Source organism: Leptodactylus fuscus, chromosome 3 (assembly GCF_031893055.1).
Source record: "Leptodactylus fuscus isolate aLepFus1 chromosome 3, aLepFus1.hap2, whole genome shotgun sequence".
Taxonomy (NCBI): domain Eukaryota; kingdom Metazoa; phylum Chordata; class Amphibia; order Anura; family Leptodactylidae; genus Leptodactylus; species Leptodactylus fuscus.
In genome coordinates, this window is record NC_134267.1 from 143172849 (window position 1) to 143198758 (window position 25910).

Genomic DNA, 25910 nt, shown 5'->3' on the forward strand with positions numbered 1-25910 from the left:
CTAGATGACACGAAGATTCCATGACCTTCCTCCCACGGTCACTATTCCCTGGCGTATTACACACGTGTAACGTCCTTGGGTAAGTACTTGTGCTTGTATAATGAGAACACTGGGAGACTTCTTGACTACTCCTGGGGCTGACAGATTTAGCCGGTTGCCATTCTTGTACCAACTGCAATACAATTAGGGGTTAAAAGAAAAATGAAAAGTTAAGGTAATAAGATAATCTAACATCTATATTATCATGCTTGTTATCTGTATAGTAAATCACCATATATAAATAAAGTGATAATGTAATCCTAGGTTTTTATTTTTAGATGTGTACAACTTTACAAATAGTGTAATACCTGGACACCATGGTAACATAACACCATTAGAAATTAATATAATTTGTGAAGATTTGTTAGATTCCATTTCTCGAATAACTGTCATGGCTACAATGTGAATGGAAGTAATGATAATACCGTGAACAAACATATCCATATGAAAGTAACCATCAACAATGCTAACATATTTGTGAAGGAGGCAACGACTTTCTTCTATAGACAATTCTTGGAATGCATATTTCCCATCAACAGATTTTTCTAGTTTGGACCTCAGGTACTTAAAGGTTTACTGTATGCCTGGACTGGTTATTTGACAATTATGGCAAATGCCAGATGTGCTGTTACCCCAAGTGTGTTGTTAGACCACGGGCGTACCTAAAGGCTCATGAGTCCTGGTCCGAAAGTTCAGGTAGGGCACCCACTCCTCTTTCAAGGTCATATCTCTGTAGCTCTTATGTCAGCATGGTATAAGTAGAAGACAAGTATACAATTCAACAGAGTAGTAGGGGGTAGTGTGGCAAAGTGGGCCTGTGGGTCCGCCCGCTTTAGGAGCAAGGTCACAAGTACAACTTATTGAAACGAGGCAGTCGGAATGGAGGAGAGAGAAAATGGACATACAATCCTGCACTTTGGTATGTAGACAGGAAGCTTTATTCATGTATTGGAACAGACCACCACATAGAGACCAAACAATAAAAGCAGCCTAGCCTATATGTCTCGGGTACGATCACCCCTGCTCATGGCCTGTGGCTGGGCCTGACTACACATAGCCTCCTGCAGTAACTGTCAACATCACTTAGCTTGCCATAGTGCTGAGATGACACGTCTTGTAAAAGGTGCAATAATGTCAGGCCAATTTTGAGGCCCTGCCTCCTTAGCCCCTTCCTATAAGGTTACGACTTCTTGCTACTACAATTTATTGTGTTTTTTTCAGTCATGAGCAATGTGCTGTGTTAAAACCATAACACACTATGGTCCTTTTTTAATGATTGTGACATCAGTACAAGCACCTAAAAATACAGAGGGATTCATCAAGACTGGCATAATGTACACCAGTCTTGATATTCCCTGTGGCAGGACTTTATGCATGGTGCAGCTGAATTAATGAATATAATCACTGAATTTAATGAATATTAATGAATATTTATCAATATTTATATTATCACATTTGCTCTGTAATACACTAGTGACAGTTGAGTATGCTTAGGGGAGATGATAGACTCCCTTTAAGTAGTAAAGAACGTTTAAGAATGGTTGGCATGGTGAATATAGTTTTTCAGTCTATGTGGTCTTATTGATTGTTCCTGTAGTTGTACGTCCATACCGAAATGACCTTTATTGTAGATTAAAACTTTCAACGTTGCTCAGGCTTAGCGGATGACCACATTGACCATATCCTTTATCTGATATACCCATAGTTTGATCCCTATGAGTTAGGAGACTATTTCCTTTAAAAATATGTAACAAAGTATGTTAGGAATGCCTGTTTACCTGACTCTCCAGCGTGGTTGTGAGGCACTATGGGTACAGTTGAGTGTAACCATCTCATCCTCGGAAGCATAAAATGGCTTCACCTTGACTTTGTGTGATTTTGGATTTTCATTAGACACCTCTTAATGGAAAGAAAATGAGAATCAGTGTCACCCGACTGGTGAGTGAGTGGAGTGTGGGATTATTATTATTATTATTCTATATACATGTAATATTTAAATATTTTCTTACCTTTACAACCCTGACACTTTTGGTAACATGGACTGTGTACTCTGCAGCCTTCTTGCTCTTTCAGTGTCTCACAGCTGGATCTTGAAGCTGGGCAGCCTGTCAACAAAAACATTACTACAAATGCCTCCTTTGCATCCCAGCCCCACTCCCATCCTTGCCATTGTAAATGCCTTAACACAGTGAAAAGCAATTTCTTTTCTCTGCATAAGTCATCATTTCTGTTTTTCTGGTTTGTTTTACAAGGGACTGCCTTTATTGAAATTATATCTCCCCAGTTACTTGACTGATATTCATGAGTTAACATTTGGCTAGGATTTAGAAAGACTTGAAAGAAAAGGCAGGTGGTTAAGGACAACAACATAAATGTAACATCTTTGCCCGTCTGGGCTTTGGCGTCATCATCTGGCCGCATGCTGCGGCACAGGAGGCGTGTTCTGCTGTGATTTCTTCTTTTGGGTTCTTCTCGCATTGTCTGAACACTGTCCTATTCTTTCACCTTGGTAAATGATTTCCCACCACACCCATCTCCTTCACCTTCTTTCCCTCTGCTCCTCTAATAGTTAATTTTGGCCTTGCCCTGTGATTGACAACCTGCCTTTCTATCAAGTCCAGGGTGGGTTCTTCCTCCCTATTTATTCTTGGCTCACATTCACATTGGTGCTTGCTATTGCCTTGTGCGTGCTGGCTTTCTCTTCCTGTTATTTCTTGTATTCTGATTCTTGACCTCTGTCTTTCCCTATAGACTACTCTTTTGGATATCGATTTTGACACTGCATCGCTCGACTGTTACTGACCCCTGGCTAGCTGACCTCCTTTGTTGTTGTTTGTCTTGTCCGTGTTTTGTGTGTCACATACTTAGGAAGGGATCGTCTCCAAGTTGTTGCCTATTACCTAGGATAGGACTGGCAAGCAGGAAGGGACAGTGTGGGGGGGGGGAGTTTCAAACCAGGGCTCACTGTCTCTTGTGCCCCCTCTTCCAGGGTTCATTTACAGCACTGGAGAACTGCTGTCTCGCACTTCCCTAACAATATAAGGGTGAAACAGCATCAGTTCTTTACAATAAATGACACAGAAGTAAACAGTTACCATATAGATGTTGTATAGCCAAAATATCATCTCGTGCCAAGTGTCGAGTCCGTGTATATGTAGCATTAGGATGCATCAGTGCAACAGTATCACTAGAGTGCCATAAGCCAAGGGCATGACCAATCTCATGAGCTGCCACCTGGACCAGATCATTATACCACACGCCTGTAGGAAAGGTAAACGAAAGAGTAAACACCAATGATAAATATATTCGTAAGATGGTGAGTACAGCACTAAAGCAATAATATCAGAAATTAGAACTTAAATTATTTTAAGATATATATATATAAATATATATATATATATATATATATATATATATATATTAAAAAAATAATTTAGATTTTTAATATGTAAATTGTAAGCCCCATATACAGTGTTGGCCAAAAGTATTGGCACCCCTGAAATTCTGTCAGATAATACTCATTTTCTTCCAGAAAATGATTGCAAGCACAAACTCTTTGGTATTATCTTCATTGAATTTGTCTTCAATGGAAAACCACAAAAAGAATTGTCAAAAAGCCAAATTGGATATAATTACACACTAAAAATAAAAAAGGGGGTGGACAAAAGTATTGGCACTGTTTGAAAAATCATGTGATGCTTCTCTAATTTGTGTAATTAACAGCACCTGTTACTTACCTGAGGCACCTAACAGGTGGTGGCAATAACTAAATCACACTTGCAGCCAGTTGAAGTGGATTAAAGTTGACTCAACCTCTGTCCTGTGTCCTTGTGTGTACCACATTGAGCATGGAGAAAATAACGACCACCAAGGAACTGTCTGAGGACTTGAGAAACAAAATTTCGAGGCAGCATGAGCAATCTCAAGGCTACAAGTCCATCTCTAAAGACCTGAATGTTCCTGTGTATACCGTGCAAAGTGTCATCAGTATGTTGAGGTTAGAGAAGCTCCAGAATCCACCTTTTGGGGGCCAAGGGCCTTCAAGGTAGTTTACATGCTGGAGAAGATTAAGGACTTTATTATCTTCAGATGTTTTAAGAATCTAATATACCGTATTAAGGAGGAACAGCATGGATATGGCTTTGGCTAAATTGTTAAGGCGCATTATTGTGTCTGCAGAAGATGTCACAAACCTTCAAGATCCAATAGTTCGAAGAGCAAATGCTCTTTAAAATACTTTTATTCTACCATGTCAGCCCAAGCCTCAGTGACAGTAGCCTTCAATGAGGTCTCCAGAAATTGACATATTGACTAGAGATGAGGAAATATTATTCAAAACTAGAGTTTCGAATACTTCACTCCCATAGGAATGCATGGGAGCGGCCATACAAAAAGGGGTTAAGCGCCGGCTGCTTAACCCATTGCTGTACTCTAGTTTCGAATACGAGGGGGGACCCAAAAGTTTCCAGAACGAGGCTGCTGGGCACGCAGTTTCCGTAGTACGCGATTCTGCAGCTAGTTATTTGTTCAACCACGCCTTCTCGGGCAGTGTGCCAAGCGGCTTTGATGCAGAAGGTTTCGTCTACCCGCAGTGAATTTTCTTGCAACAGCTGTTTTGTCCAGCCGTCATTTTTCTTCATGGAGCGCGGCTGTGAAGTTTTGCTTTCTGCTTGGAAAAAAAGCATCGGAAACCATTGAAAAGTTGAAGACCGCTTACAAGGATGACGCTATGTGTCAAGCTCAAGTTTACTCGTGTTTCACCTGCTTTAAAAATGGTGAAATGTCAATTGATGATCAACCGCGTTCTGGATGTCCGTCAACTTCCCGAATGGACGAAAGTGTCCAAAAAAATCAACCAGCTCGTGCGTGAAGATCGACGACGAACCATTGAGGAACTCGAAGAGTTGTCTGGAGTGAGTTGGAGCTCGATTCAGCATATTTTATCGGAGGATTTGGGCATGTCATGGGTCTCTGCAAAGTTTGTGCCGTGACTCTTGACTGATCAACAGAAAGAGCGTCGCATCGAAACATGCCGTGCTATGAAAGAACATGCCGAAACCGACCCAGAATTTTTTTCTAAAATTATTACGGGAGATGAGTCTTGGTGCTATGCTTACGACCCGGAAAGCAAACAACAATCAAGTCACTGGAAGATGCCATCCTCGCCCTGCGCCAAAAAGGCTTGTCAAGTGAAGTCCAATGTGAAGACAATGGTCATTTGTTTTTTTCGATGCAAAAGGGATTGTGCACTCGGAATTCGTTCCAACAGGGCAGACCGTCAACCAGGTTTTCTATTTGGGGGTTTTCAAGAGGTTGCGAAACAGTGTGCGACGAAAAAGGCCCAAAATGTGGAAGTCTGGTGATTGGTTTTTCCACCACGACAATGCCCCAACCCACACCGCCATCTCGGTGACCACTTTCATGGCAAGAAACGGCATGGCTGTCTTGCCCCACCCACCCTATTCACCTGATATGGCTCCCAGTGATTTTTTTTTTATTCCCACGAATGAAGCGGAACCTCAAGGGGAAGCGTTTCGCCGACGTGGAGAAGGTGAAGAGGAAAACGACGGAGGCGCTTGCACACATCAAAGTAGATGAGTTTACAAAATGTTTTGAACAATGTCAGACGAGATTTGACGTGTATTGCCGCTAAAGGAGAGTACTTTGAAGGAGATTGAAGGAATTTTGTACAAAAAAATAAATACACGCTTCAAAAACAACTTTTCTGGAAACTTTTAGGTACCCCCTCGTACTATTCGCTCATCTCTAATAATGACCTGTGTTACAACTTCAGAAGGATATTGATTCTGGAGTTTTTAGAGATGATTCTTTAAACTCAATAAAGTATATTGGGAGCTGAGTTCTTAGTGGAGGCCTCCCTCCACAGCTGTGAACCTTGGATGCTGGACAAAGTTTCAACATACAATACTGGTGATCCCACATATTAACCGAATAATCTCTTTAGTCAAGAACTAGATAAGATTATGGCAGGCCTTGTCAGTTCTTGGGAGGTAGAGCCAGATAGTCTAGAAGGGACAGATCCCCTTAAAGGCCTCAAATATCCAGGTCACAACATCAGAGTTGTTTGGAGTTTCAGAAGTCAAATCCTTCTGCAAAGTACCCCAAAGATGACAGGAAAAAGAAATTTAAACTATGACATCAGCTTGAATCTCTTTCTTCCTGGGGTGACATCAGACATCTTGTTATTTTCTACAATATGGGTCAGAAAAATGAGTCCTAAACTTCATTTAGTCAAGCTATTCAGTAGACTTTATCTCCTCTCCCCAAGACAGGTTTATTTAACAGGCCTTCTTCCAGAAGAAAGCCAGAAGGTTCTGGAAGATTTGGTTCTAGAATACCTGCATAAATGAGTGTTAAAAGATTTTCCTGCAGGAGAACAAGGATCAGGGGTGTATTATCCAGTATAACTCATTCTCAAACAGTCTGGAGATTGAGGTAGTATTGGTCTATTATTGACCAATCATTTCATCAGAAGGAAGAAATTCTGCATGGACAACATAATATTGGTAATTTCGATACTGGAATATGGAAACTTCATGGTCACTCTACACTTGAAAGATGCCTATCTTCATGTGCCCATTTACCATGCTCATAAAAGATTCTTGAGGATTGCCGTAATACTAGGAGGTCATACAAGACATCTACAATTCACTGCTAGGATAGGGAAAGCACATCAGATCTCTGTTTGCATTGGAATGAGAGTCTTAGGTCTCATGTCAACAGCAATAGAAGCAGTTCCCTGGTCTTAGTGGTTCCTCTGGTCTCTTCTGAGGGACACCCTCAGGGTGTGGAATCAGACCCCCAGGAGACTTAATGGGAAATTTTCCCTTCTATCAAAAACTGTAGGTAGGGTGAGTCCATGCAGTGCCGCAATTCACAACCATTACGGACATGTCCTATAAATTGCGGGCCACGGTTGCGGCCCGGGCACACCACAGATAAAATATCTGGTGGTGTAAGAGGCCACATTGAATATAATGTGTCCGCAATTTAAAACCCTCAATTGCGGACTTACATTACGGCCGTGTAAGACCAGCCTTACTCCAGGCTTTCTGTTCTGTTGAACCATAGAATTCAGTTAAGATATCTGGCTAGATTCCTACCCAATGTTTGTCCCTCAAGGTTAGACTTCATTCCTTTCAATCCCTCGACCTCTCAAGGTGTTTGAGAATCCACCTTGTGATGAATGGCCCAGAGTTATGTTTTTTTTCACTGCCTTCTCAGATATATTTCCCTTTTTCCCTGTTAATTTACTCGACCTGATTAGCAAGATGCCAGAGATACTGTCCAATTGTCCAAGCCTAATTCCTCCCTGGAGGTAGCTTGGCTCATCCGTTTGTCTCAATCTGGGCACGGCATTATCAGGATTGTGCTAACTTCATTATTCTTAGCAGGGGGTTTCTGGGATCAGTGGACTGAGAGCCTTGCTCTCACCTTTTAGAAGACAACCTGACTCCTCAGGACAACTGCAAAGAGTTATGACCGTATATAGTCATACTGGTACAAGGTGAGGGGGAGAGCTGCCCACCTTCCTGACCTCATCGTGGGAGGGGGCTGAGTGGAGATATATTGTAAGACATGACAAGACCCCAAGCTCTTGTTGTTCTTCCTGGACTGCTGGGATGTGTCACGAAGTGCTGTGATGCTGTGGAAGCTAATCCCTTGGACTAAGGTCTCTATTGCCTATGGAGATACCATGCACCCTGGACTATTCTGCTAATGGGGAGCTAAACCCTTACCACCTAAGGATTACTTATGGACTCTAAAGGACTGTGCCCTGGATTTCATGAGGTGAACTCCAGAGACCCAACTGGGTATTCTAATTCTATTTCTAATCTTTTATTCTTTTTATCTTACTGCACTGTAACATACCTTTCTGTAACCATATAAGCTTGTATCCACTAGCATATACCTCTATGTATGTTGGTTGTCTAGTATCGACCCTCTTGGGTTAATAAATATAAAACTTTAGAAGGCTCGTCTCATATTATCCTATAAGACCCGGTCCCTCTCTGAGAGTGAGAGTGGACGGTAAAGGTAAGAAGGTGATCACAGTTTTGCCCGTGGCAAGGCCAGGTAGGCCAGAGGCTGGGTAAAAGTGGCTTTGGGCAGGCGAGATCCTTCACACACCTAGACAGGTCTAAAGGCTTATGTGCATGGAATACCTTACCTCTTTCCTGCATGACACGATTGAAACGTATACTAGAACTTGGTTCTATTGGTTCGAATTCCAGCGGTCTAGGGAATATTGGGCTCTGGACCTTCCTCCTAGATTCAGCTGGTGTGATTTATCTGTGGATACTGCAGGTGGGTGTTTCTCTCGCCCTCGGAATCTGCAGTTTCTCCTTTTTGATAGAGGTCCACTTGGTACACCTGTGGTGGGTGGTTTAGCGGGTCCTCCTTTTGCTCGCTCTCTTCCCTCTCCCAATCCCTCCCTTCCCTGCCCCCTTTTTTTCTTCTTCTTCTTCTTCTTCTTTTTCCTCTCCTTTTTCCCTTTCCTTCTCCTTTCCTGTTCTCTTCTTTGCTGATGGGGGTTCCCCTGGTGGCCCAGTGATGGATTCTGCTTAATGTTTCTATTGTTTTTCGTTTATTTTGTCTTTTAGTGTCTCCTCATGTTTTGGAGACACTTACTAGTCCTGTTGTCTGTTTTAATATGTTCTTTTGAAAACCTTCAATAAAAACTTTGAATTCATAAAGACAGGTCTAAAGAGTTCAGGAAGGCAGATAACCTCTTGATTATCTTTCCTGGTAGATACAGGAGTCCAATCCAATCCCACCTTAGCCAGACAGATAAGAGAAGATCTCCTTTATCTCTCAGGATTTAGATCCACCCAATTTTGATAAAGCTCATTCCATGAGATCAGTATCTACCACCCAGGCACAGAGAAAGTTAATCTCTCTGCATCAGATCTGTGGAGCAGCTTCTTGGAGCTCCCAACTTACATTTTGCAATACACTATAAATGAGATCTAAGGAGTTCAGAATCCAAGGACTTTGATCATTCAATTTCACTGTGGCAGGTGGACCACCCCTATGGGTTATACGGGATATCTCCCCATTATTGTGCTGTTTGCAGAACATCAGGGAAGCATTCATTTACAGCAGCACAAGGCTTCCTGCCTAGTTTTTAGTTGCTTCTTTATAATTACACAGTTGGGGTGGGGTCTTTCTTCTTTATAGAGTAAATAGGTGGGGTGAATGTTATTTAATTAAAATAAGGGATCTGTTTTGGGTTCCTTGGCTCAATCAGCTAAAGAAGCCATGGCAAAATAGGACAGGAGGCTTATTTTTTCCAGGTTTCCAGCTTTGGTTTTCCTCCCTTTGAATAAATAGGAGGTAGTATCAGGACATAATTTGACACTGATTTTGAGTCCTTCGTGTGATCTTTATATGCAAGGTAGAAAATCTAACCAACTCTGTGGGCAGTATGTTAAAGAGCAGGAGCAAGCTGTTAAATATAGTCATATTTATGGGAGAAGATTCAGCAAGTAATCTGTGAGGCCTTTTCTATTAAAGGGAGTCTATCACTGCCCCCAACTACTTTAAACCACTCCGATAGTGCTGTAGATGCTGTTAGCGGAATAAAAACGATACCTTTCTTATGTTCACAGCCCCAGGGATATGGAGAAAAAGCACTTACCGTATTTTCCGGACTATAAGCCGCACATAAAAACCTACGATTTCCTCAGAAATCGTAAGTGCGGCTTATAGTCCGGTGCGCCATATATATGGATGGAAGCGGCGGCAAAGACTGCGTGCCGCTTCCATACATACATAAAAGGCACCGTAAGGGTGCATTCACACTACCGAACGCCGGCGTGTATCACAGCCATACACGCCGGCGTTACAGCAGGGCTGCCGGACACTTCCTATTCATTTCTATGGGAGCAGGCATGCAAGCGCTCCCCATAGAAATGAATGGACAGACACTTCCCATTCATTTCTATGGGAGCCAGCATGCGAGCGCTCCCTATAGAAATGAATGGAAAAAAGCAGTCCATTCATTTCTATGGGGAGCGCTCGCATGTCGGCTCCCATAGAAATGAATAGGAAGTGTCCGGCAGCCCTGCTGTCACGCCGGCCTGAAACAGAACGTGAAACTTACCCAGCGGTGCAGGGCGGGCGGGCGGGCATTCAGGCCTCCTCTGCCTCCGATGTTCCGTCCTTCTCCTCCGGCGCTCGCTGATAATGGCCGGGGCGCATGCGCAATATCATAATGCTTCTACTGCGCATGTGCCCTGGCCATTATCAGCTTGCGAGCGCCGGAGGAGGATGGAACATCGGAGGAAGAGGAGGCCTGAATGCCGGCCCACCCTACACCGCTCGGTAAGTTTCACATTCTGTTTCAGGCTTTTATTTTAAAACGGGGGGGGGGGGGGGAGGTAGTTTAACCTAACGTTTACGGTTGGGCTCTATCAGCATGATTTTGCTGATAGAGCCCCTCCTCGCCTGCCGAGCGCTTCCAATAGAAGCGGCTGGCACGCGGGGGGTTAAGCGGCCGCTGGCAAAGTCTGCCTGCCGCCGCTTTCAATAAGATATAATGCGCACCGGACTGCGGCTTATAGTCCGGTGTGCCTTATATATGAACCGAGATGGACTATAAGGCGCTCATGGGCAATGCGGCTTATAGTCCAGTGCGCCTTATAGTCCGTAAAATACGGTTTATTCTTTCTTCAAATTTATGAATGACAAGACAAGGCATTTGTTTTCTCAAAGCCTCTTAGATATAATTCTAATACTGCTTAGTTCATATCCCAAAAAAATGATAACATTTTATTACCCTGCTTCCAGCTGAATCGTGAAGGTCCAAGAACCCAGAACTCATGATTATCAAAGTGGATCTCTCCTCTTGGTGGCAGAAAAGCATGAGCTAGTTCTCCATTCAGACCATCAAAGCAGGGATGTAATGGGGAGTGCCAACAGTCACTGTGATTGAAGGAGTAAAATCCTAGAAAATTAAGAGTTGAGTAAAATAAATAAATAAACACATAAATAAAGTGAACTGGGATGGTGTTATATAATGAAAAGAAATGCTATGTCTATTAATTTAAGATGATCTTGTCTGCCCCAGTTACAGATGAAGAGCTCATTGGTATTTTGAAGGGTCTCCCGAATGGTAAAGCCCCTGGCATTGATGACTTCACCTGTCTATACTACAAGAAATTCCAGACTGTCTTCATGTATTACTTGTGGAACCCAGGAAAAAAAATATAGAAATCTGTTCTCCAGGATGTAGTTAAAGGAGTATTCCCATAACTCTTGTTCTGCAGCCTGAAGGCTCTGTACTCTCTTCACTTACTGGATTTCTCGCACATTGGTGGGCGGGGTTTCACTTGCTCTATCTGCTATGATCCACAGTATGACGCTGATGTGGAAACTGATGTAGCAGAGCTAGATTTGAGTCAGCTTGCATTACATACAGAGGTAATGGAATCCTCATCTCAGCCCTTATCAGCCAAATTCAATTAAACCGGCTGATAAGTGGAAAAGATGAAGATAGATAGCACAGTAATCCCGGAGCTCTCATCTCCTCCTCCCCTATATGAGGAGCTCCGTTGTTTGTCAGCCCCTCCCCCCCCCCCCCCCCCCCCCGAGAGCAGGCAGCTACGTCACTTGACAAATGAGCAGATAATCCCAAGGGCCAGTGTCAACAATGAAGTGAATAAATTAAGATAGCGGCCAAACAAAGCAGTTTTAATAAACCAATGTATTTAGGAAAAGTCTTATATCCACATAAACGAGCAGTATAGATAGGATCCTTGTTATGGGACAACCCCTTGAAGAGAGCAGTGCCTCTGTTTGCTGCCCTCTAGGGGCAGCCCCCTTAACATCATTCATGACTTTTTAATAAGCCTAATAACATAATGCAGGGATTATTGCCAAACGAGTATTTCTATTCCAAAAGAAACAGATTCCCAGCTGCGGACAGCGCTGTTTCGATCTGTTGGATCTCGTCAGCGCAGCGTAGGGATACTAGTTTGGCAGATCCTTGTCTATAGTCTCTCACTCAGCCAAACCAGTATCCCTATGTTGCGCTGAGATCCATCAGATCGAAACAGCACTGTCCACAGCTGGGAATCTGTTCCTTTTGGAACAGAAATACTAATTTGGCAATAATCCCCACATTATGTTATTAGGCTTATTAAAAAGTCATGCATGATGTTAAGGGGGCTGTTCCTAGAGGGCAGCAAACAGAGACACTGCTCTCCTAATTACATCCTGGAGAACAGATTTGCATATTTTTTTCCCATAATCCCCTAGTGGAGCAGAAATGGCTTGTAAGTCTCCATTCGCTTGTCCTTGTGGAACCTATTCAACTCATTTCTTGAAGTTGCTCCCACTCAATGCTCCACTCTCAATGCACTCTCAATGCTCCACTCTCAATGCTCCACACTCAAATCACCTTAGTCCCTAAACCAAACAAAGACCTCCCAGAGTTCTCCAACTATAAATATCTATGCAAGGATCTGGGATTACCAGTAATTCATACAAGACCAGAAAGGGGTATCCCCACAGCAACAAAAATCAAGATTAAAACCTAACTTTTATTAAAGTCATTTAAAATAAGTCTATAAAGTTCACGTGTACCTCCTTCTACCACCTAGTACAATAAAATCACTATTCCTCACTGAGTGGCAAATCTTTTTATGCAAGCGTGTGTTCTGTGATACCTAATCCGTATGTCGGGTGTTCACCCTGAATCTAGGTACTAGTTCACACCACTCTCTATAGCTCACCTAAGCTGACAGGTGGATTCAGTATCACAATGTGAAGACCAAGGTTCTATACTCATAAATTAGGCCTCTCACAGCAAATATACTGTTTCATACATGCCCAAGTCATATGTTAGATATCCTAGCATGTGGTCCCTCTGGTTATACCTAATACAGAACTGGCACCATGTACCTATTCCTGTCAGTCCACACATGCACAAATAAACAATTCTGTGTATGGGCAATTCGATAGTTTAGGGGTGAATGTCTATATTTAGGGGTGATTATCACTGTATGTGACCTCTATGTTGATAAATTTAACTAGGTCACACACAAAGCTATATGTCTTAAATAAATGAAAGAAACAAAATCCCGTCATTCAGACCCTGGGGTTTCACTGATGAAAATCGGAAGATCCATTGCGCCTCACGGCGAAGAATCATCTTATCCCAAATCCCACCTCTCATGGGTCTCGGGACCTTTTCAATAACCTGGAAGCTGAGACATAAGGGTTCACCATTGTGTTTGTCCCAGAAGTGTTTGGACACGGGAGTCTCTATATGTCTGAGCACATCGCCCACATGTTCGAGGATTCGCACCCGCAGTTGGCGGCGGGTTTTGCCCACATAGTTCAACTCACAAGGGCATGTGATCACATATATCACCCCTTCCGTCCTGCAGTTAGCAAACTCTCTGATTTGGAAGATGTGTCCCGTGGCACCCGCACGTATCTCCTTGCCCCGTTTTATGTAGCAGCAGGCTTTACAAGAGCCACATCTGTGGGTGCCCACCACTCCCGTCCGCCCCAGCCAAGTTCCCGGTGTTTGTAGGGGGTGAGAGATGACTGTGGGTGACCCTGTCTGCCAAGTTACGACCCCTCCTGAACGTAATCGAGGGGTGTGGGGGAATTACCCCACAAATGACAGGGTCTTGTTTTAAGATATCCCAATAGGTTTTAAAAATATTAGTGACCTCCCTTGACTGGCTATCATAAGAGCCGATCATACGGATCAGTTGTTTCCCCTCCATTTTTGGTTTGGGTATCAGGAGGGAGTTACGTGTGACCCTCCGTGCGGATTCTCTCGCCGCTTCTACCAAATGCCGTGGATATCCACGTGCCACGAAACGTTCAATGAGAGTGGAACTTTCCCTTTCAAAATCTCCCATCTCCGAGCAGTTCGTCCGTAGTCGCAGGAACTGCCCTTTGGGTATTCCCCGTTTTAAGGGCTGTGGGTGTTGACTATTCCAGTGTAGGAGTGCGTTGGTTGCAGTAGGTTTCCTAAACAAGGTTGACGCAAATGTACCATCATTTTTTAGAGTAATCTCCACATCCAGGAATGGTATAGTTTTGGTGTCATAAAATGAAGTAAAGTGTAGATTAAACTCATTAGAGTTGAGGGCATTCACAAACTGATCAAATTCAAGCTTAGTCCCGGTCCACACAATGACAATATCATCAATGAACCTGAGCCAAAGCACTATGTGCCTGGCCCAGGTTTCTGCATGTTGGCCGAAGACAACCCTCTCTTCCCAGTGTCCCAAGTACAGATTAGCATAAACGCTGATGGTATACCTGTCCGTCAAAAAGGAACACGTTATGCGTTAGGGTAAACTCCAGGAGATCTAGGACTAATTTATTATGAGCCCCAAACTGTTCTCCCCGGGTCCCTAGGAAGCGCCCCACAGCCCCACACCCCTTGTCATGGGGGATGGAGCTGTAGAGCGCCTCCACATCCAAAGTTGCCAGGGCCGCCCCAGATGGAATCTGGATGTCCTCTAACTGGCGGAGGACATCCATCGTGTCTCTGACATATGACGGGAGGGCCAACACGAAGGGCTGCAATATTTGGTCTAAGTAATTGCTGACCCCCTCGGTGACCCCCCCAATGCCAGAGACAATGGGGCGGCCCTTAAGAGGATGATAGCCCTTGTGGACTTTTGGTAGACTATAGAATGTAGGGACCCGGGGAAACTCCGGACACATGTACTTATATTCCTGATGTGAGATTAAACCCAAGCTTCTACCCTGGTCCAACAACTGGATCAAATCTCTGGCAAAATCTGGGGTGGGGTCTGAGAGAAGGACCAAGTAGTTGTCTTCGTCCTCTAGAATACGATTGCACATGGAGATGTATTCAGTCCTATCCATGACAACAACATTGCCGCCTTTGTCTGCATTTTTTATAATAATTGATTTATCGGACTCCAAAGATTTTAAGGCGGCACGTTGGTCATGGCTAAGGTTATTCCGCCTAGGGGTTCTATCTCTAGCAAGCTGGGACAATCTCTCTCTGACCATCCTTTCAAAGATATCTATACATTTATAGTCCCCAGGTGGTGGGTTATTGCAATTTTTTGGTTTCAAATTTGTCAGTTGTAAAGTTTCTTCCTCCCCCTGTGCCTCCAAGTAGAGGCTTTCCAGTGTCCTTAGCCCCTCCAAATCCTCCACCTCCACCCCTAATTCTCGTGCCCTTCTGGTCTCAGTTGAATCCATAAATTTGGACCACCGTAATTTCCGGGTAAAAAGTGCCAGGTCTTTGACCCAGTCAAAGTGACTAAAATTTTGGGAAGGTACAAATGATAATCCTCTAGCTAGGACTACACGTTCAGAATTTGTTAGTGGGCGCTGAGATAAGTTAATAATTTGTAGTGCATCATCTTGTTTTTCCACTACAATGGGGGTAGCCCCTCCATTACATCTCATACTGGTGGTGGCTATTCCACTCGCCCCCGTAGCATATAGCTCGTTATCTGTGGAGTCTGGGCTAAAAAAACCCCAGATATATTGGCACTCCCAGTGTCCCTGGCGGGGTTACGTGGTTTGTTTTTACCCCTATGACCAGATCTCAGCCCTCGTCCCCTACTTCGAGTTGTTTCCCTGGGTCTACTATTAGAGTCATTGTCAGACCAATCGTAATCTGGAGAGGAAATATCTGATATAGTCTGGGGTTTGTTCGCCCCCCAGTACGCTCTGTTCTCTTTGAATTCTTGTAAATCGCGAGTAAATTGTTGATGTTTGTTGATCTCTACGCGTTTCATCAAGATCATCAGGAGACGATTAAAAATTTTTTGCAGGCTGCCCTAATAATTATAGCCTGCCATCTAGCCTATTGCAATACCAGCGATATGGCATGTGGTAAAAACCACAGTTGAGACCGGGACCCTGATTCATGGATCCCGGTTGTAGTAAAGAGGCTGACACTGCGCTCTATCGTCTCGCTCTTAAATAACCCCCGAGCGAGTGTAGGGCTCCACCTCTTTTAGGTCACGCCCCCTCAACAGGTACCCACGTGGGGGAGTGATGTCTCAGCGACGTCACAGGGGTGGGGTGGGGGGGTGGTTGGGGGTTTGGCGTGTCCCAGCTGGAGCCGTTCATTTCATTGGCCCAAGATTCCTCCATGTCTCTCCTCAGAAACAAAATCACAATACCACAGATAGTGATACTGTTGCACTCATACCACTGCCAGTACTTCAGTCCAGCAACACAATGTGAACACGGTTCAATAAGCATCCAGGATATATTGTATTGATGTTTAGACGGTAAGTATCCTCACCCCCCCCCCCCCCCCCCCGAGTATATGGATTCAGTATCACAATGTGAAGACCAAGGTTCTATACTCATAAATCAGGCCTCTCACAGCAAATATACTGTTTCATACATGCCCAAGTCATATGTTAGATATCCTAGCATGTGGTCCCTCTGGTTATACCTAATACAGAACTGGCACCATGTACCTATTCCTGTCAGTCCACACATGCACAAATAAACCATTCTGTGTATGGGCAATTCGATAGTTTAGGGGTGAATGTCTATATTTAGGGGTGATTATCACTGTATGTGACTTCTATGTTGATAAATTTAACTAGGTCACACACAAAGCTATATGTCTTAAATAAATGAAAGAAACAAAATCCCGTCATTCAGACCCTGGGGTTTCACTGATGAAAATCGGAAGATCCATTGCGCCTCACGGCGAAGAATCATCTTATCCCAATTCCCACCTCTCATGGGTCTCGGGACCTTTTCAATAACCTGGAAGCTGAGACATAAGGGGTCACCATTGTGTTTGTCCCAGAGGTGTTTGGACACGGGAGTCTCTATATGTCTGAGCACATCGCCCACATGTTCGAGGATTCGCACCCACAGATGTGGCTCTTGTAAAGCCTGCTGCTACATAAAACGGGGCAAGGAGATACGTGCGGGTGCCACGGGACACATCTTCCAAATCAGAGAGTTTGCTAACTGCAGGACGGAAGGGGTGATATATGTGATCACATGCCCTTGTGAGTTGAACTATGTGGGCAAAACCCGCCGCCAACTGCGGGTGCGAATCCTCGAACATGTGGGCGATGTGCTCAGACATATAGAGACTCCCGTGTCCAAACACTTCTGGGACAAACACAATGGTGAACCCTTATGTCTCAGCTTCCAGGTTATTGAAAAGGTCCCGAGACCCATGAGAGGTGGGATTTGGGATAAGATGATTCTTCGCCGTGAGGTGCAATGGATCTTCCGATTTTCATCAGTGAAACCCCAGGGTCTGAATGACGGGATTTTGTTTCTTTCATTTATTTAAGACATATAGCTTTGTGTGTGACCTAGTTAAATTTATCAACATAGAAGTCACATACAGTGATAATCACCCCTAAATATAGACATTCACCCCTAAACTATCGAATTGCCCATACACAGAATGGTTTATTTGTGCATGTGTGGACTGACAGGAATAGGTACATGGTGCCAGTTCTGTATTAGGTATAACCAGAGGGACCACATGCTAGGATATCTAACATATGACTTGGGCATGTATGAAACAGTATATTTGCTGTGAGAGGCCTGATTTATGAGTATAGAACCTTGGTCTTCACATTGTGATACTGAATCCATATACTCGGGGGGGGGGGGGGGGGTGAGGATACTTACCGTCTAAACATCAATACAATATATCCTGGATGCTTATTGAACCGTGTTCACATTGTGTTGCTGGTCTGAAGTACTGGCAGTGGTATGAGTGCAACAGTATCACTATCTGTGGTATTGTGATTTTGTTTCTGAGGAGAGACATGGAGGAATCTTGGGCCAATGAAATGAACGGCTCCAGCTGGGACACGCCAAACCCCCACCCCACCCCCGTGACGTCGCTGAGACATCACTCCCCCACGTGGGTACCTATTGAGGGGGCGTGACCTAAAAGAGGTGGAGCCCTACACTCGCTCGGGGGTTATTTAAGAGCGAGACGATAGAGCGCAGTGTCAGCCTCTTTACTACAACCGGGATCCACCATCAGGGTCCCGGTCTCAACTGTGGTTTTTACCACATGCCATATCGCTGGTATTGCAATAGGCTAGATGGCAGGCTATAATTATTAGGGCAGCCTGCAAAAAATTTTTAATCATCTCCTGATGATCTTGATGAAACGCGTAGAGACGCTATAATATAAGGGACGAACATATCTGATGTCCTAGAATATCAATCTGTCCTCACAGATACAGGCAGAATAACTAGCAGGGTCCAGAGCTGCAGGTTCTCAGAAGTGTCCAGGCTCAGGCAGAGACTCCCAGCACAGTCAATTTGAAACCCAAATGTTTGAGGAGGGGAGAGGGAGCGGTCAGAACGAGCACCTGTCAGCTTAGGTGAGCTATAGAGAGTGGTGTGAACTAGTACCTAGATTCAGGGTGAACACCCGACATACGGATTAGGTATCACAGAACACACGCCTGCATAAAAAGATTTGCCACTCAGTGAGGAATAGTGATTTTATTGTACTAGGTGGTAGAAGGAGGTACACGTGAACTTTATAGACTTATTTTAAATGACTTTAATAAAAGTTAGGTTTTAATCTTGATTTTTGTTGCTGTGGGGATACCCCTTTCTGGTCTTGTATGAATTACTGGTAATCCCAGATCCTTGCATAGATATTTATACTTTTTGGATCAAACCCGCTACAGGGGTTTATCTGTTTAACCCATTGAGCACCATAGCTGGGTTTCTGGCAGATGGTGATGTATCAATCCAATGGCTTGAGGAAGCCAAAGTGGTCTTCTCAGAGAGAGAATTAACACAGAGTGAAACAACAGGTAGCATTAAAGAGACATTCAAATTACTTACCAAGGTTTATCATGACTATACACGTTGTTGGTGGGAGGTACGGGCACTACAAAACTATTTGGAGAACAAGGACCAAGTAGTTCTGGTCTTCTCCAACTATAAGCCGATAGCTCTCCTTAATTCTGAAACTTAAAACTTAAATTGTTCACAATACTTTTAGCTAATAGGCTTAACACCAATAGTTCTGCTATCCCTGCTCTTCTATTGATTTTAGACGCTGAGAAGGCCTTTGACCGTATCGACTGGTCTTTTATTATGGCTACTTTGGAGAGGTTCAGTTTCTCAGGGACCTTTAGCTCTGCAGTGAGAGCACTCTACTCCTCCCCTCCTGCAGTTGTCAAGCTCCCATACACTTCCTCCTCATCTTTCCCTAACCGCAGTGAGACCAGACAGGGCTGCTCTCTAACTCCCCTTATTTTTACCATCTGCATCGAACCCCTAGAGTCTAAAGTGCATTCTAATCCTGATGTAACAGGGATCTCTGTGTGTGAGTTGGACTTTAAAATCAGCCTCTTTGCTGGTGACGTCCTGTTGACCCTCACCAATCTCCACACCTACCTCTCTAATCTCATGTCGATGTTACAAGATTATGGCCACTTCTCTGGTTATAAGATTAACGCCTCAAAAACAGGGGCTTTCCCTTTAAATATTTCCATCTCTAGCCTTCATCTGCTTCATCACAATTATGACTTCCAGTAGAGAGACCGCTCCCTCCAATATTTAGGCATCTAACTGTTCTCATCCTACACCACCCTATATTCAGTTAATGGGGTGCAATTGGAGAACAACTTTCACCTGTAACCAATGGGTCAATATAATTCTGGGGATACCAAAGTTATACAGTTTTATTTACGTTTTAACCCTGTAAAAATCTAAACTTTGCAAAAAATTCTTAGATTTGCAATATTTTGACACCCATATCTTTTATATATTTTACATTTTCTCGTACAGGGATGTATAAGGCGCCTTTTTTGCAGGGCCAGATCTACTTTATTAGTTATAGCATTTTGGAGAATGTTTACTATTATGATCACTTTTTATTCTAATTTTTATGGAAAGCGAAAATACAGCAGGTTGGCTCTTTTGATTTCTTTTCCTGCGTAGCGTTTTCCTTATGAGAAAATACTTTTATATGTTTGTAGACCAGGTGTTTTCAGACTCAGGGATGTATAATTTGTTTATGTTTTTTTTTTTTAATTATTTCTCTTTATTTTAAATCTAGGGAAAGAGGGTGATTTAATTTTTTTTTTTTTATAATTTTAAAACTCTTTTTTTTTGTTTTCAACTATTTTATTAGCCCCCTAAGGGGCTTGAACCTCCAATTCTTTGACTGCAAGTACCATAGACTGTATTGCAGTCTACAGGACTTTCAATACATTACTATTGTTATTGTTTACATTAATTATAGTCCTATGGCAGGCCTGAGAGCCTTCAGAAGGACGGGGTAGGTTCTGGCCCCAGGGTGGACTTTTTATACTTTGCAGAGATGCATCAGAGTACAGTGGCCATGATCAGAGTGGACTCTGTTCACTGGTATTAGCTCTGGGTCTTCACTTTACAGTAATATACACTGACCAGTTTATGCAAACTACTGTATGGGGAATGACATGGCCATGGAGGACTACACGTGTGTAAGATTATAATGAGGGAGCTGTGATGCAGACATAGAACAAAGTGCTGCAAGCAGGAATTTTGAGCCCCTTTCCCACAGTATAATGTTCCACATAGTTTATAATGCTCCACAATATAAAATGCTCCTCTGAACCCTTCACAGTTTCCCCACATGGTATATAATGCTCAACAATGACCCCATACAGTAGAAAATGCTCCCCTGAGCTCCCCATAGTGGTCCCACATGGTATATAAGGTTCCACAAAGTATAATATGCTCCTCAGAGCCCCAACACAGTATACTACCCCTTAGTGGCAGCAAATAGTACAATATGCTCCCCAGCAGCCCCATACAATATAATATGCTACACACAGTATAATATGCACCCCACTGTGCCCCCCCCCCCCAGTATAATGCTCCACAGAGGCCCCACAGAATATAACATGCTCTCCAGAGACCCATTCCCCCATTATAATGTTCCACAGTGGCCCCCACACAGTATAATATGCTATCCCAATGCACTTGCAACGGGCCCTATGATAGCGAGGGCCTCCTTGGGACGTTGGGATCGTTTTGCATTTAGAGAGCTGTCCCGGATATTGGGCCTGGCTGCCTTGACACTGAATATGGTAGTGAAGCAGGGAGCTGTTGTTCCCTGAAGACACCTGGGCGTACCTGAGACAGAAAATAACAGGCAAATGAGGAAGGCACCTGGAAGGAAATAGTATATATTGTGGGGAATAAGAAACTAGGGGTAACCGCGGGAAAATATATACTCTGGGTGCAACTGGAAGGGGATGTTATACTATAAAATAATATGGGGGGGGGGTCATTTGGAGGGACAGGTTAATGTATTAATATATGTGGCCCACTTGGGGATGGCAGGTTCATGTCTGAAGAGCCACTTGGGTATACAGCCTAATGTCTGAGGGTTCACTGGGGAGGGAGTTAATGTGTGATGGGCCCTTATATTATATGGGGCCACTGCAGGAGCAGCTATATTGTATAGGGACATTATACTATGTGGGAGACAATGAGGGGCATTATAATTTAGCCATCTGAGGTGGTGATGGTGGGGCCTACTTATGAAACCTTTGCACTGGGCCCATTGAGGTGTTTAAATGGCCCTGTACATGAAGATGATGAAGCCTTTTTCTTGTAGATGTAGTGAATATCCCCTTATCATTATTACAGGTCTAAGTGTAAAGAGATTATGAGAAATAGCTCTGTACTGTCTATGCTTACACTTGTATATTGTGATTAATTTGCCTCCTAAACCACAGTTTCCAAATAGATTAACCACAAATATGATAGTCTGGCTTTGTACTTTCCACTCATTTCCTTATTCACCATTGTTGCTATCCTCTGCACCTACTCTAGTTCACAACCATGTTTTCAGTTGGTCATTAAAGTGACATTGTGGGCAGGAGCTGAAACCCATTGGAGTGACTCCAGTACAGGTCAGAGTCACAAAATCAGATTTACTTTAGGTACGCATCTGTGCTTGGTTTTCCATTCTTCGGGTCCACTTGGGGCCCTGAAAAACAGAAACCCAATCTGCTTTTAAAGTGGTTATCTATGGAAACCCATGGACCCGATAGACTATGATGGGGTCCACCGGTTTTCCGGCTGAAAAATGCAGAGAGAAAAGTCCTGCTTGCAAGATCTTTTTAAATGGAACGGGAAACAGAATCTCTGAGTGCAGATGTAAACCTAGCCTAAAATTATTGTGATTTAATGATAATAAAATATGAGCTCATACAAGGTGGTGGAACGCTGTTTAGATGATGGCTATGTTCTAAAAAAAAACTACTATAATTACTATTATCTACACCTCAGGTCAGAGGGACATGACAAATGTGAAATTCACATTATTAGGCTCCATTCCCACGGAGTAACGTGCTACTCATTCTGACACGTAAACACGTGTCAGAGTGTGCGCTTCAAAATAGATTCCATTGACTTCAATGGGTGCCGTCTTACGTGTGCTACACATTGAAATCAATGGGAGGCTTTTTAACCCATTGATTTCAATGTGTAGCATGCGTAAGACGGCACCCATTGAAGTCAATGGGATCTGTTTGAAGAGCTCACTCTAACATGTGTTTACGTGTCAGAATGAGCGGCGTGTTACTCCGTGGCAACGGAGCTTTAGTATCATAGATAAGACTGAAGAAGGTGAACGGATTGGGCCGAACAGTCAAAAAAGGTCCATGGTATGAATCAATACAATTAGAAAATAAATTGACAGTACTTACCAATGCTTAGGTCTGACTCGTGTTTAGGGAGTACACGTTGAAAGGTTAGAGGGGAAACCTTACTCCACATACTGAAGGCAATCTCTAATGCTTTATCTGTGTCACCTCTGTTTAAAGTATTGGGATACTGGACAATCCTGCAGAAAGTCAAAGGGGGAATATTGTCTACATCAATCGTGATGATTTAGTAGCACATAGTGTGATGATATATAAGCCTATTTAAAGGTAAGAATAATTCTTTTGTATATAGCAATGTTAGTTGGGGTGTTTCACCTTTAGTAGATGCTGAGTAAGTATTTCATGTATAGTTAACTCACCTATATGTTAGGTTTAAATGATCCCACTTGTATCCCAGTGGATTTATGGTATAACGCTTCCATCTGCCACTCTGTGACGGGAAGACCATACCACAAGTTTGTCCATTGCCCCGGATCTGCATAAGAATAACCAGAACAGCTAAGTATTATAAATCTATTGAATCATTGGGGATAGAGACTGATATGAATGATGATGGAATATGTGGTGTCTATAATAATAACATGAATAAATTACACACACATATCTATCTATCTATCTATCTATCTATCTATCTATCTATCTATCTAGAGATGGATATAGATATAATTATACTCACTCCTATTTTAATCAAATATATTCTAGGATAAAAGCTGCTACTCACCATATCCTGTACAGATCCCTGCTGATGCCAAATGCCAAAACTGAGCAAAAGAAAAGAAGCGCCAGTGATAACAAATACAGACAGACTAGAAATGCCAGCAGTAAACAATGCCATCCTGGGTATATATAAGACACCAGACTCAAGTGGCGGCAGCTGCGCTCCTGTTGAGTATCCCAAAATCATTGCAGTGAAATCAAAACACTACAATCTCCAGCAGGAAAAAAATGTGGATAAAAGATGGGAGATCAAACAAACAAATATCCTATGGCAGGAGGGAACAAGGCTATGTCTGAAAGAGGAAAGAAACATAGATAAAAGTATGAGATCTAAAACGAAAGCAGACATGCATGGTACAGAGGGAAAGAGGAAAGTGCAAGAGAAAAAGAAGGGCTGCGGACCTCATGTGTGTTTTGTTAGTGGACACGTGGAGAGATGAACAACCCTCTCTTTGTCTTAGATTCCAATATGCCATTTATAACCATATGTTACATTTAACACCCTCTACACGGCTTACAGTATAACAAATTAGACTTTGTGAGTGCATTTACATTAACGCGTAATACATTCTCAGAATTGTTTAATACATTTTCTAATATACTTTATTAACAGATTTTAGCTCCGTTTCATGAATTCCGGCAATGTAATACATTTTCTGTCCCTGCAGTATTCTTATTCTAAAGCCCAACAGAAACGCTCTCACTGCCTCACACTGTCAGTATGGAGGTATGGGTACAATATAGACAAGCTGAGACTGGGGTGGGGGTCACTTCAAACAATTATTTATCAGGCATTATAAATCATATGATAGGGGTTCTTTGTCCTATGAAAGAGGAGATATTTCTCTTTACCTGAGACCATCCCAATTCTACATGTACAGAAATCTCCCAATTTCTAACCCCTCATTCACATCTGCGTTCGGTATTCCGTTCAGGGAGTCCGCATGGGGACCCCATGAACGCAACTGGAAGCGCTGTACAGTGAAAGCACACGGACCCCATAGACTATAATGGGGTCCGTGTGCTGGCCCTGCGCTGCCACCGTGAATCATGCGGGCAGGAAAGTAGATTGTGAACTACTTTTCTGTCCGCAGGATCTCTGCAGAGATCTGACGGCAAGCACACGGATTCCATTATAGTCTATGGGGTCCGTGTGCTTTCACTGGCACACCGCTTGCAGTTGTGTTCAGTATTCCGTTGGGGGGGGGGGGGGGTGTCCTCATGCGAACTCCCCTGGACGGAATACCAATGCAGATGTGAACGAGGCCTAAATGTGTTTTCAGCAGGAGCTATCTTATGAAATGGTCCTAACAGTAAATGACAACTTACCCTGTATGACTGTGTATACAGAGACAGTTGTCAGTCACTGCTAGGTTTGTCCACTGGAGGGGCCACATGGTGGCTCAGTGGTTAGCACTGCAGCCTTGCAGCGCTGGAGTCCTGGTGTTCAAATCCCGCCAAGGGCAAAAAACCATCTGCAAGGAGTTTGTATGTTCTCCCCGTGTTTGCATGGATTTCCATCCCATATTCCAAAAAGACATACTGATAGGGAAAATGTACATTGTGATCTCTATGTGGGGCTCACAATCTACATTAAAAAATAAATAAAAAAATAAAAAAAAAGGTTTGTCCACTGGACTCTTATTTTTTCTAAGTATAGAAAGAACAGAAAAAGAAATGGATAAATGACAGGTCATAATGAATCCTTTTTTTATTTTTTTTATCACAAAACTATATATCATTCTGCTCAGCTCCAGGGGTGAACCATGGGTTTCTGCCGCCTGAGGCGGCGTCAGAAAGCTACGTCAGGCTACGACTATGGTACATATGGTACCGAAACGCGTCAGCCCTGGCGTTTCTCCACATCCATGTGAGTCAAATATTGCTATATATGTCATGTATTTTTTGGAAAAAAAAAAAAATTTTGTACATGTTTAAAAAAAAAAAAAAATCTATGAAGAATAAAGCAAAGTCGATTTTTATGCCATTTGAGATTGCTGGTTTTCCTTGGAAGAAATTCCTTTTAACCCTTGATCGTATTGCTCCTGACCGTGGACAGCGCCGCACCTCCCATGAGGCGACCTGAAGCGAGCGCTTCAGGCGGCGCTATGCCAGGGCCTCAGGGAGGGCGGCATTTTTGGTTACCTAAGCCAGTCCAGAACAAGCTGTCCTGGACTGGCTTAGCACCGAGCGGTGGTTTGAGGAGGCCACTGGAGCAGCGGTGCTCCAGCAGCCTCCTCTCACGCTCAGGGAGAGAGCAGGTCTTCTCCGTGCCTGCTCTCTGCCGGCGAACGGTGCTAAGCTCCGCCCCTTCACTTCACCATGCCCCCTCCACTCCATCACGCCCCCTCCACTCCGCCACGCCCCCTCCGCTCCGCCCCCTCCTCCCGGCGGGGAGGGGGGTTGGCTTTCTGTAGTTCGCCTCGGGCGGCGAAAGGGGTAAGTTCACCCCTGGCCGTGGAGTTTAATCCGTGCACTCTACCC

At 43.5% G+C, this 25910-nt stretch overlaps 1 protein-coding gene across 1 annotated transcript in view; it reads right to left on the reverse strand.

Annotated features, from left to right (window-relative positions):
- Window positions 1-25910, reverse strand: part of LOC142198513 (matrix metalloproteinase-23-like) — a 32489-nt gene continuing 6579 nt past the window's right edge. The window contains exons 2-9 of the mRNA XM_075269545.1: window positions 23431-23591; window positions 23069-23184; window positions 22752-22888; window positions 10841-11008; window positions 3135-3299; window positions 2049-2144; window positions 1818-1938; window positions 1-172 (exon numbers count right to left, since the gene is read on the reverse strand). Coding sequence (XP_075125646.1) covers window positions 1-172; window positions 1818-1938; window positions 2049-2144; window positions 3135-3299; window positions 10841-11008; window positions 22752-22888; window positions 23069-23184; window positions 23431-23591 — 1136 coding nt within the window. The remainder of the gene's footprint in view (window positions 173-1817; window positions 1939-2048; window positions 2145-3134; window positions 3300-10840; window positions 11009-22751; window positions 22889-23068; window positions 23185-23430; window positions 23592-25910) is intronic.